The 12,678-nt window shown below is 44.8% G+C and overlaps 1 protein-coding gene across 4 annotated transcripts in view; it reads left to right on the top strand.

Moving 5' to 3' along the window:
* The window catches only part of MED12L (mediator complex subunit 12L), a 458,604-nt gene that overhangs the window by 395,924 nt on the left and 50,002 nt on the right, over positions 1-12,678 (top strand). For all 4 annotated transcript variants that reach the window (XR_014471810.1, XM_083177939.1, XM_083177937.1 and 1 more), the window contains exons 35-37: positions 4,290-4,425; positions 8,559-8,720; positions 10,121-10,489. Coding sequence is in view for 3 of the 4 variants with exons in the window: in XM_083177939.1 (XP_083034065.1) it covers positions 4,290-4,425; positions 8,559-8,720; positions 10,121-10,489 (667 nt within the window). In the remaining variant the exon portion in view is untranslated. The remainder of the gene's footprint in view (positions 1-4,289; positions 4,426-8,558; positions 8,721-10,120; positions 10,490-12,678) is intronic.

The raw sequence follows: 12,678 nt of genomic DNA, 5'->3' as shown, positions 1-12,678 counted from the left end.
ACTTTCAACTAATTATATACCTGGAAAATGCAGAAGGCTGGCATAATAAAAATGCAGGGAGATATATTGGCGGGTGCACTCCAAAGGTGCACCCGCAGGATGCCGATGTCCTAAGATACTTGCGGGGTGAGGCGGCACTCCAGTCATAAAAAAATACTGAAAACCAAAACTTGGTAGACAGTATGTCAGCACCTTTTATGTGGTAACCTAAATTTACCACACCATATACCCCTTATACAAATCATGCAACACAATAGTAACCCCTTATACTGTAGTTGCTTCTTACACATTATGCCACATGGAATGAGACAAAATTCACACCGATTGAGCAAAAATTCACACTATGGCACACAGATTGAGTCAAAATTCACATTATGCCACACAGATTAAGGCAAAAATCACATTTTGCCACATGGATTGAGCCAAAATACACACTATACCAGGCATGTCCAAACAGTGGCCCTCCAGCTGTTGTGAAACTACACATCCCAGCATGCCTTAACATAGTTTTAGCATTCCCTAATTGCAAAACTGTGGCAATGCATGATGGGACTGGTAGTTTCACAGCTGGAGGGCCATAGTTTGGACATGCCTGCACTATACCAAACAGATTGAGCAATAATGCACAATATGCTTCTTAAATAGGGGCATTGCGCACATTAAAAATTTACACCATAATGCCCATTACATGTTAAGCCTCACACCATAATCTCCATTACGTATTATGCCAAACACCATAATGCCTATTAAAAATGATGCTACATAAGTGTTGCTTACCTACATGTTCATTGCCAGGGGTTCCATGATCATTGCCGGGGTTCCATGCTCATTGCCAGGTCGTTCCATACTCGTTGCCATGTGGGATTACATGCTCATTGCCAAGGGGGAATACATGCTCTCGGTAACTGGGGGACAGTCGCCGCCGGGCAGAAATGACAGCCATTAACAGCCGGGCAGAGAGCAGGGGGCTGCCCGGCTGTATTCAGAGCACTGCATGTCCCGGCTATTTGAAACAATACCCCTTTCATACCAGAAAATGCAGGGAATATGGTCCCAGGATCATGCAGGAACATTCTCGGACTGGCCCCTTTTACACCAGCCTAGTCCCTGCATTTTCTGGTGTGAGGGGGAGAGAAAACCACCCCCGCCCCCCTTTAAACAACCAGCTATATCTTCGGAACCAACTGACCCATTTACATGTAGTCTTCGAATGATTTTGGTCCCGTGAAACTGGGCCGTTTGGTTTCAGAGAAATCTGCCCTCAAACAACATGAACAGCCATGAAATTACATTTCAGAAATGAAAAAAAGAAAATAGTTTTACCTGCAATATCTCTAGAACCAATGAACCCATATGGACCAGGTATCAGATTGAAGGACTAGCGATTTGGGTTCGACTGAGATCAACCTCGAGTTTCTGTGATGCTGTAGGGGGAACTGGCAGCCGTTGGAATCGGGTGGAGGTCGGAATTAGCAGGTCCCATGTTATCCTATGGGGAAAACGTTCCAGGTTTGCCTGGCGGTATCTCTGGTTCCCGAGGGGCTAGCGATGCGGGGCTGGTCTCGTTGGAAAGCCCTGACCCTCAGCTACATATAGCTCCATCAGGCCCATTGTTAATCCGGCTCTGCACACATGGATAGATGGGATGCAGTTTAAATCCTGGCGGTCGCGATCCCAGCGTTCAAAATCCCGACGCCGGAATCCCGAACGCCGAAATCCCGACACTTTCTCCCCCCGTGGGTGTCCACGACACCCTCGGAGGGAGAATAAATTAGTGTGCCGAGCGTAGCGAGGCACCGGGCCCGCTGCATGGTGAGCGCAGCGAGCCCGCAAGGGGGGGTGATCCATGTCCCCCCCTTGTCGGGATTTTGGCGTTCGGGATTCCGGCGTCGGGATTTTGAATGCCGGGATCCCGACCGCCGGCTTTTCATGCCGAAACCGGATAGATATCATATCCAATCTGATATCTATCCAATTTACTTTGAAAGCCAGAACACCCCTGATCATGGCCACAAAAAACTTGATCAGAGGGTTTACACAATCGTTCAGTGTGACCATGATCAGGGGGATCACCTCTGCAAACACCCACCGCCGCTCCACCTCTGCAGTCACGCCTGCCACTGGCAGACAGAGGCTGGCGGCAGGCAAGATATTTCAAATAAGTAGGGTGGCTCTCTCAGGCAGTCAGCGGCCGCCCTGTCCCCTCCTTCTGCATTTGTCATAATTTCCGGTCTAATCCACAGGAATATCAAACCAGTTGCAAAGTATTGCCTGACATACTGCAGCAAGTATAACATGGATTATATTGGAGTTGGTGTTACACAGTGGTGCCAATAGGGCACGGCGGCGGGGAGCAGATTCCCTGCCATCTCCACTTTAGGGAGACGGGCAGGGTTAGTGGGAGGTGTAGGCAGCGACAGGGGAGCAGCGGGTAGGCGGCGGCAGGCTCTGTTATAACGAGGTGCGTGAGCACCTAATACACGCACACGCCCTTCTGGTGGATGTCGAACAGTGGTGAGCTGCTCCAACTGTACATGTTAATATTATGCCCATGCCCCCTGATTGTGCAGCAGAGCCGGTGACATATGAACATAAATTTTATTGCCACTTGGTGGGAACATTTTTTTGACACAATGGGGCAGATGTATTAAGCCTGTAGAAGAGATAAACTGGAGATAAAGTGGAAGGAGATAACGCACCAGCCAATCCGATCCCAACTGTCATATTTCAAACACAGCTGATTGGCTGGTGCGTTATCTCTTCCATGTTATCTCCACTTTAACTCCAGTTTATCTCTTCTCCAGGCTTAATACATCTGCCCCATTATTTCTTAAATACAAAAATGTATTATTATAAAATTATTTTAGATGAACTGAGATGGCAAAGAAGTGTCAGGAATAGCAAAGAGTCTAGAGGATTAGAGCACTTACTGTTATTAGGATGTTACAGATTTACAGATCATTATCTATTTCCTGATGGCCTTCAGTAAAATACTGACAGCTGACAAACATGCACTAAAGATAGTAGGGGCCTCATGCTTAGGTGGACACCCACAGGGCTACCAAGGCAACAACTGTTACCAGGACTAGGGAGGAGTGTAACCAAGCAATGGCACGCCCCTCTCATATAGCAAATACATTTACTAATGCATAGTAGATATAACATTGGTTTGGACAGTTTGGTGGGACCATATAATTGTATTTACTATAAAAATATAATAGTGTCATTAGTCATCTTCTATCAAGCCTACTATACTGTACATTGCTCTTCAGAAGCCAAAGTATCTATACATACAGTTAGAACTGTGATGTTTGTCCTTATAAGTAGTTATTTCTTAAAACATTAATTTTCACTGAAATAATGACAACAGGCAAGGAAATCTTAAATCTACATCTCTTGGTGAATGAAAATAAGGCATTCCAATAGACTTCAGAGAAATGCTAGTGCCGCTACAATAGCCTTGCCCCCGCATGCAGGCAGAGGAATACGGGTGGTGGTTACCTCTCTGCCAAGTCCAGATGAACATGTACTTTTGATAACTAGATAACAGGTGGGATTATTCCAAGTTTCAATTTACATTCATATGATTAATAAGTACTTACAGTCAAATTAAAGTTCTAGGTGGTAACCCTGCATCAACAGAAACCAGTATGCTGCCCTAAAGTGGTTCCGGATGATAGGTCAACTCAACAGTTAATAGGTCAACCGGCCTGTATGGTTGCCAGGCATTTGGTCAACACATACAATTTCAGAAGGTCGACATTGTCAAAACAGGTTCAACATGGCAATAGTTGACACTAGTTTAAACTTTTTTTTGTTTTTTCAACTTATTCATAATTTATAAGGACTACAGTTGGGCATGGTAACCTTTGCTGAGTGCAGCAGAAGCGTGGTGAGCAAAGCGTTACACTAAGTGTGGTCAAAAGGTGCCCAAAATACAAAAATAAAACCGAGTGTCAACTTTTTTTGTGTCAACCTTTTGACTGTTGACCCTTTGACTGTGTTGACCTTCTGACTGTCAACCTTTTCAAATGTCTTTTACATGTCAACCTATTGACTGTCAACCATATGGATCTAATTATCTATCTAATTGTACATTTTAATTAACAACTATGCAATCCTCAGAACATCTGGATGACAGTAAACTACTGATTCCTTTTTTTCAAGGACTGGAAATTTTCTGCTTTATTGGTTGTCCCTTCAGGCAGCTCTGGGATTAAACAATGTGCGCTTGTAGCCGTGGCCTTTCTCGGTAAATGAAAAAAAATCTTGTGTCTTTTTTTTTGCAGTGAATTATTCACAACTGTTCTTGATATGCTGAGTGTCCTGATAAATAAAACCCTAGCCTCTGATCTCTCCAGTGTGTCTCAAGGAAGCTCCGAAGAGAACAAAAGAGCTTATATGAACTTGGTGAAAAAACTTAAGGTACAATTGAATTCTGAATCCTACTGTGCCCGTGACACAGCCGCCAGGAGATGCATACAGTACATTCTGTAATATATGTGCAAATAAAAAACATATACGTATTGCATTACATTACTGCATGGGGCATTACTGTACATGTGTCATATAGGCTTATTGATTTGGACACCGAGGTGATTATTTAGTACTTTTCTAATGCTCTGACCTGCACTAATATTTCATGTTGGTCTATTCTGTGGCTCAGGCTTAACCAATCTGAGCATGTAATTCAAGCACGTCTGTAGTTAGCCAGAAGGGGTTTGTGTATCATAAATCTTTATTGAATGATGCATTGACTTAAACATCTAATAACGTAAAGTAAAAATGTTTCCCACAGTATTATTTATTTATTAACAGTTTCTTATAGAGCGCAGCATATTCCATTGCGCTTTACAAAGGAGACAGTGATACAACAAACAGGGTATTTACAGACAGTCAAAATGTAGGAGGGCCCTGCTCGCAAGCTATAGGGAAATAGGCATTGATACATAAGGATAGATACTGTATTCTTTATAGCATAGATTCCACCAGAATGCAAGGTTCCATAACTGGTTCAGGAATTTGATAAGCTTGCCTGAAGAGATAAGTTTTCAGGGAACGCTTATAGGATTGGAGACTGGAGTCTTATTGTGCTTGGGAGGGCATTCCACAGAGTAAGTGCAGCCAGAATAAAGTCTTGCAATCGGGAATGGGAGCGAGTAATGAGTGTGGATGGAGAGACGCAGATCTTGGGAGGAGCGTAGAGGTCATGTTGGATGATATTTTGAGATAAGAGAAGATATGTATGTTGGTGTAGTTGGTTTATGGCTTTGTGTGTAAGTAAAAGAATTTTGTATTGAATACGGTAGAATACAGGTAACCAATGAAGTGACTGACAGAGTAGCTCAGCCAATCAGCGTGCGGCCAGTGTTTTCGAAATCAGAAGCGCTTCCCGCGCCGCCGCCCGGCAGACTTCTTATTTCCAAGACACTGCAGGGACCCGGTCACACGGCGCCAACTCCGTACACAGCGACGAAGGGAATCTTTTCACCGCAGCTTCTTGACACTTAGACAGCGCCGCAAGTACACCGGCACGGCCCCCCTTGCCTGCACCCTGCTGCCCGCACCCCGCTGCACCCACAAGGAGGGGGGAGCTGGGGGCGTAACAATAGTGCTATAGTTACGCCACAGTCCCTCCCTCCAGTATAACAGATGCAGCAGGGAGGGAGTACACACTACACACCGGAATGAGATCCTGCCTCTCCGTGCGGGAGCCGGCGCCCACGCAGCCCCCGCTCCCCCAAGCAGTGGCGGGGGCTGCCTTACACAAGCTACGCCCCTGATACCTCCACTATCCATGTTGGCATGGAGTTGATTTTAAATAGCGTGGCGAGCGTAGCGAGCGTAGCGAGCCCCGCAAGGGGACTCAGACGCAAGGCGCCATGCTGGCGCCGTGAAACTACTCAAGTACCAAAATATCACTTCAGCCTGCTCGATTAGGACACCCATTTCTGACACCCAGCTCCAGTGTAACGGCAGTCGGCTGTAATATATAGGGGGTCATTCTGGTTGGCTCGGTAAGCTGCGAAACTGAGAGCTTACCGAGCCTCTGTGACGCCACCCTGGCGAATACCCCACCACTGACCTTTACCCTCGCAACCATGCAAGGGGTTGTGCTAAGAAGGCACATCCCCTCGCATGTGCACGTAGCAGGAGAAGTCATTCCATCGCCGACCATCGGATAATTTCCCTGCCCTTCAGTCTCAACTGGCTTATATTTGCGAACGCACAGGACGAAGACAGGGCGGGTGGCTGAGGTCAAGTGACATCAGCCACCTGCCCCTGGCAGGCGTCGGCCAGCCCGCGTACCCATGGGATTGTCCAATCATTTCATGGTGGACGCCCATGAAATGCTGGGGTGCTGCCATGTCCCAGCGCCTCCATCGTCCCTCCCTCCCCTCTGTGAACTGCCCGGCGAGTCAGCAACTCGCCGTTGCCGTTCGCAGACAGGGTTTGCACATGCACAGAAATGCACATGCACAGACCACGACCATCGGGCAGGGGCCAAATTCGGTTCACTCCGTGTGAACTAGATGGGCCCCATACACACTACCGCCCAGGCTATCCTGCTAGCGTGAACAGTTTCAGTATCTGTCCTACAGTACCTATTGTACAGCATCAGTCCTGATACAACTGGTGACCTGCAAGAGGCATAGCTAGAGGCATCACTTACTCCATGACACCCAAAGTGGTTCTGAGTGATCTATGAAGGCAGCCTAGAAAGGGGGAGTGGCTTCATGGAGGGGATATAGCTTCATGAGTGGCAGAGCCAGCTCCTACACAGTAATAGGAGCCAGGTGCTGTACAAAATGTCACTGAGCAGGAACCATCATCTTGGGGTCAACCCACAGCAGGTAACACCCGGTTATGGCCCCCACCCCCCGTAGTGACCCAACTGGGAATAGCATTATTAGACCATCCAGCTTTACCCACACATCAAGCATGTACAACTAGCCGAACGGGCCAGACCCAAATCACCAAACCCCTATTGCAAAGTGTTCACAAACATAGTCCCCAGGTTACCCCAATAGTCTGGGTTTTAAGGATATCCATGCATGGCCTCAGGTAACCTAATTTTAGTTTGATTTAACAATCTGTGCTGAGCCGTGGATATCTTTAAAACCTGGAGAGATAGGGTGCCTTGAAATGACAGGAACCTCTGCCCTAGTGCCATTACGCTCCCATCATGTAAATCTGTAGCTATGCCTCCTCCCATGGGGTGGATGCCTAATACATCCAGTTCAGTCTCGGCTGCAGCTGCCCGGCTGCAACTCACACTTTGCCGGAGGGAACGTGTGCACATATAAACATACATTCGGCTTTACTCTCCTTCACAGCCCGCCCCCAGACTCCTGTGACACCTAGATAATGGGAGTCTGGGGGGTGGGTTTAGAAGGAGAGTGATACCTGATGCTACATCCTGGGTGCTGCACGGTGCCTGCTATACACATAGCCATTCCGATTCCTTTAGACTTGCAGCCAGCACATATATTACATATATGTACTAAGCGGTCGCCCCCCTGCCCTATGTAGTCAGTCACCGCTGACCCTACCATTAACAATATGACCGCCCACCCCAAGCAGGCGCTCACTTTAGAGGTTTGCACATGCTCATATACACGCAAGTGCAAACCCGTAACATCGGACGGGCGAGTGTATGTGGCCCGCTATGAGTGAGTCTGAATTATCCCCATAGATAAGCAGAACCACCTCTTGCTCATTAGTTATCCCAGTGGCATAACTACAAAGTCAGTGCCCCCCCCCACCGGAATCTCGCCGCTGCAACCCTGCTGGAATTTAGGCCCCCCAGCCCTGCCTTGCCCCTGCTTGCCACCACCGCCTTCGGGTCTGTGGCCGAGGCCCACAGATCTACTTGTCTGCAGTCCCGTCGCTCCTCCTGGATTGGCTCCTAATGAAAAATTACCTTAAAAAAATGGCTGCCCCTAACAGCAGGCCATTATTAAGGTGTCTGCTGTAAGGGGGCAGACATTTTGTGAAGACCTTTTTTTCATTAAGAGGCAGAGCAGAACCACTAGGAGTGCTGGGACCGGCGCAGACAAGTAGATCTGCGGGTTCCGGCAGCAACGGCGGTGGCGGCAAGCAGGGGGGGTGGGGGGAGTAAGACAGGTCCGCGGCGCCCTCACTTACTCAGTGCCTCCCCACCACCACGGGGTCTGTGGGGCTATTGTTACACCACTGCGTTATCCTATTTTATTTCTCACAATGCATATGTGTATGATTGAACTCTTATATTGTACACATATCAATTCTTGTGTCCTGTGTCACTGTTGTGTGTTTCTTTTTTCTAGTGTAATTCACTTAATTTTTTGCATTATGACCCATACATACAACAAATGCAGCTTACTACTATATATTTGGGGTTTGTATTTTAGTAGATTAGTGACTTTACAGCTGTTAATAAACCACATATTGTAGCTTGAAAACTGAATAAATGCTCATATTGGAAATAATGCTCCCAGATATAGATTATTATTGTGGAATGGTCACTGAGGTACATGTGGGAATAATATAATCTCTATTACATCCTTTCCTTCCAGAAAGAACTTGGTGATAAACGATCAGAGAGTATTGATAAAGTCCGCCAACTACTGCTCTTGCCAAAGCAGACATGTGATGTCATTACTTGTGAGCCGATGGGATCTCTTATTGACACAAAAGGCAACAAAATTGCAGGATTTGACTCGATTGATAAGAAACAGGCAAGAATAAAGATTTATACTAAGAAATGTCAGATAAACTATTCATTTGTGCACAATACACTTCACTAGTTGCTGTGCTTACAGCATATTTCTTACTTCTATACTACAATAAAACAACATACAGCAATCTAGGGGTGGCACGGTCAGAACAGCATTAGAGTTACAACCATTTATTTGTCCCTTCCTGCACCATATATGCCATCAGAGTCCCACATACCCCTTTATATGCCATCAGACTCCTCATACAGCATGTTGTGTCATATGCTCACATGTCCCACTAAATAGAAACATAGAATTTCAAGGAAGATAAGAACCATTTGGCCCATCTACTCTACCCATTTTTAACCATATTGTTATCTCAAACCCTATTTGCTCCTTATTTCTGTGTAAGGAGATCATTGTTCTACTGTCTTAAGGTGCCCATGCACTAGTCTGATTTGGGCCGATTTCACCCAATCCCGATGGACTGGGCCAAGAAATCATTCTGTGGCCATGTACTGCTGCGATACATTGCAGTAGTGTATGGCCACCTTTAGATTCTACCACCTCTGATGGAGGCTATTACACTTGTCCACCACCCTTTTTGTGAAGTAATATTTGTATGTGGACTGCATGTCCACATGTTCTAATACTTCCCTTCATTTGAAGAATGTTTCCCTCCTTGATCTTGTTAAAACCCTTGATATATTTGAAAAAATACCCCCCTTACCCTTCTCTGCTCCAAACTATATACTGTATATGGAGATTTGTTAGTCTTTCCGGGTACGTTTTGTGGTGTAGGCCATGTACTATTTTAGTTGCCCTTCTTTGTACCATCTGTAATGAATTTACAATATATCCTTCTAGAGATAAGACCACCTCTACATGCTCCTTTACAGTACCATTCTGGACACTGGTCATCCAGCATTGCTAACTCTTTGCGCTCCAGACATATGTCCTGCATTCTGGACTTTGCAAAGCAATCTGTGATTGGTGGCAACCCTAATAGCAGTGTACAGTAGATAATGAGGATGGGACCTAGCTTTAAGCAACGGGAAGTCATAGTAGTCCAAATGTTAAAAGTATTAAACAAAAATAAATGCAGGATTAATCCACTCCTAAGCACACCATAAACAGGAAAGACGCTCCAATCTCAATGTGAAATAATGGTGCCGTGTGCTCTGTAATATTGCTGTGCAGTGCTTGGGATGCTGGAGATCATCTTTTGCCCATAAACAACATTTACAGTGCAATTTTAAAAACTCTACTATAGGTTTTTTATTAATTTGTGCCATGTTCACGTTCACGTTCACAATCTCTATATGGACACTTTCTCTGTAGAGCTGATTTACAGAAAGTGGGATCATAATAATAAAAAAAAAAAATAATGCTTTCTTGTTTTATTCTTTTTACTGAAACAGGGCCTTCAAGTTTCAGCCAAACAGAAGGTTTGTCCTTGGGACTTATTTGAGGGCCATAAAAACATAGCTCCACTCTCCTGGGCCTGGTTTGGGACTGTTCGTGTAGACAGAAAGGTGATCAAGTGTGAGGAGCAGCATCACCTTCTCCTGTACCACAAACATCCAAAGCCCAAGCCTCGAAGTTACTACCTGGAGCCCCTGACACTTCCTGCAGAAGAAGAAGAGGAAGAGGATGAACCCGCCACTCCAATGTCCACAGACCCAGAGGGCAAGACAACACAGTTGGCTGATCTGGCTAAATCAGTTACCGATGAAGAAAAAAAATCCAAAAGCAGAAAGCGCAAGAGCAAGACCAACCCAGGAACAGATGTATGTTACTGCTTAATTCCCTGTGTGTGACTAATTACTAGCAGAGTGCTTTCAAGTGCCAGTGTTGACTCTGAGTTATTCTTGTCATTGTTTACTTACTGGATGTTTTATGTCCTTACAAGAGCAGCTCATTATTTTTGCATGGGTTACAGGGCTTTCTCTTTTTTTGTTAGAATGTGTTATTGATTTTGAAACCCAGAAGTAAAAAATATCCAAAATAATAATCTAGAGGTTTTGTGGCCACATTCATAAGGATGTTACAGCAGTGTCAAAAACATGTCATTGGACATGTAATATAAAGGTTGAGACACATGAGTATTTTAACACTAGGTACATGTGATAGAACAGAGCTTTTATTTGTGTTTAACTTTAAATACATTAACCATACACTAAAAAATAGACCTCAAAGTTATCCTGCATAATGGAAGCCGTCAATTGTGGTTCATTTAAGAGCCACGTTCTTGTGGTAAGTGCTTGCCAAACACTTCAATTAACCTTAATATTCTGACCTTGCAAAGCACTGACTGCCCCGGTATCGGTGCCATACTGATGCCTGAGTGTTAGGGGTGTACATACGGAGCAAATTTGTGCTATTTTCTAAGCAATCTGACTAGATTGCTTAGAAAGTAAGCACAGATCTCTCCGTGTGTATGCTCCGAGAGATTAAATATCTCTTGCTAACTAAGTCAGTGCATGCAGTCAAAATCTAGTCAGATTGCTTAGTAAATGACTGCAAATCTCTCTATGTGTACAGAATCTCTCATTCTGAACCACTACCTGGCCTTTTTTTGCTTAGCAAAATTGCTTAGAAAAATTGCTTAGCACAAATCTCTGCATGTGTATGTTCTCTCCATGGGAGATCTTGACACCAGCAAAATTGCTTAGAAAAATTGCTTAGCAAAATTGCTTAGCACAGATCTCTACGTGTGTATGCCCTTTAATATAAGCAATGGTGAACTTTTTACCTAGCTGGAAAACCATATGAGTGGCAGATGTATTACGCCTGGAGAAGTGATAACGCAGCAGCCAATCAACTCCTAGCTGTCCTTTTTCAAAACCAGCCTGCAACTTTACAAGGGATATGGTCATTAGGTTGACCCATATCATTTTGACATGCTTTGGGTCGACCACTGAAGTTCTGCATGGTTTGGGTTGACACATGAAATAGGTTGACATGGCTAAGGTCGACAAAATCATTAGGTCGACTTTGGGTAGGGCGACAATTGACCGTCGAACTTTTGACCGTCGACAGTGAGTAGGTTGATGGTCAAAAGGTCGACATGATTTTTCACGGTACACTGATGGGTGTCCATGTCAACTATGTCGACATTCGGGACAAAAAAAACATGAAAAACTGTCTACATTTGGACTGTTGACCTTCCCATTGTATACCTAATGCTTGTGTCATCCTTCCAACCCTGTCGACTTTAGCCATGTTGACAAATTTTAAGTGTTGACCTAAGCCATGTCAACCTTCAATAGTCTACCCAAAGCAGACCTAAAATGGGTTGACCCAATGACCCATACCCCTTGACAGTAAGAAACTGATAAGCTGCTGCGTTATCACCTTCGATTTTATCTCTTGTCCAGGCTTCGTACATTTGCCCCTCACTTCTCAGACTTTCTAATACAGTCAAATAAAAGCCCTGTTCATTTACAGCTGCTGCCTTGCACAGCAGAAGCTGCACAACACTAAAATGAATAACGGTTGTGAAATAGTTCAATCCATATTTTGGAATGTTCGTACATGTGCATTTGCTGAGAAGCACTTAGATGCCAAATATCCTGTAAGATCTCAAACTGACACATGCATCAAATTACATTCCCCTCCGCTATTTCCCTATTACTCCATATAACCACACAGACATCTCTGGTTCCTGAGGCTAGAGGTGAGAGTGGGGACCAGAATGGAATGAAAAAGCCACATATCTTTTTCCACAGACTAATAATGAAATCAGTGATTCCAAATTGGAAACAGAGTAAGCACTGCCTTGTCAGACACTAAGGGCGGCAGGTACCTAAAGGATAACTGTATAAAGATGTGCATTAGGAGTTGTCTGACCATTTCATTAGACAAATGTGCTGGTTGTTTTCTATTTACTTCAGGTAAAACACACATGAAACAGTTTGGTCTTTTTGACAATACTTAAGTATGTAAAGGAACGCTTTCAGTCTAGAAAGCATAGTGT

The sequence above is a fragment of the Crinia signifera genome, chromosome 3 (genome assembly GCF_055691185.1).
Source record: "Crinia signifera chromosome 3, ASM5569118v1, whole genome shotgun sequence".
NCBI classification, from domain to species: Eukaryota; Metazoa; Chordata; class Amphibia; order Anura; family Myobatrachidae; genus Crinia; species Crinia signifera.
The sequence above is the reverse complement of the archived record's forward strand: the minus strand, read 5'-3'. Positions and strand labels throughout refer to the sequence as shown.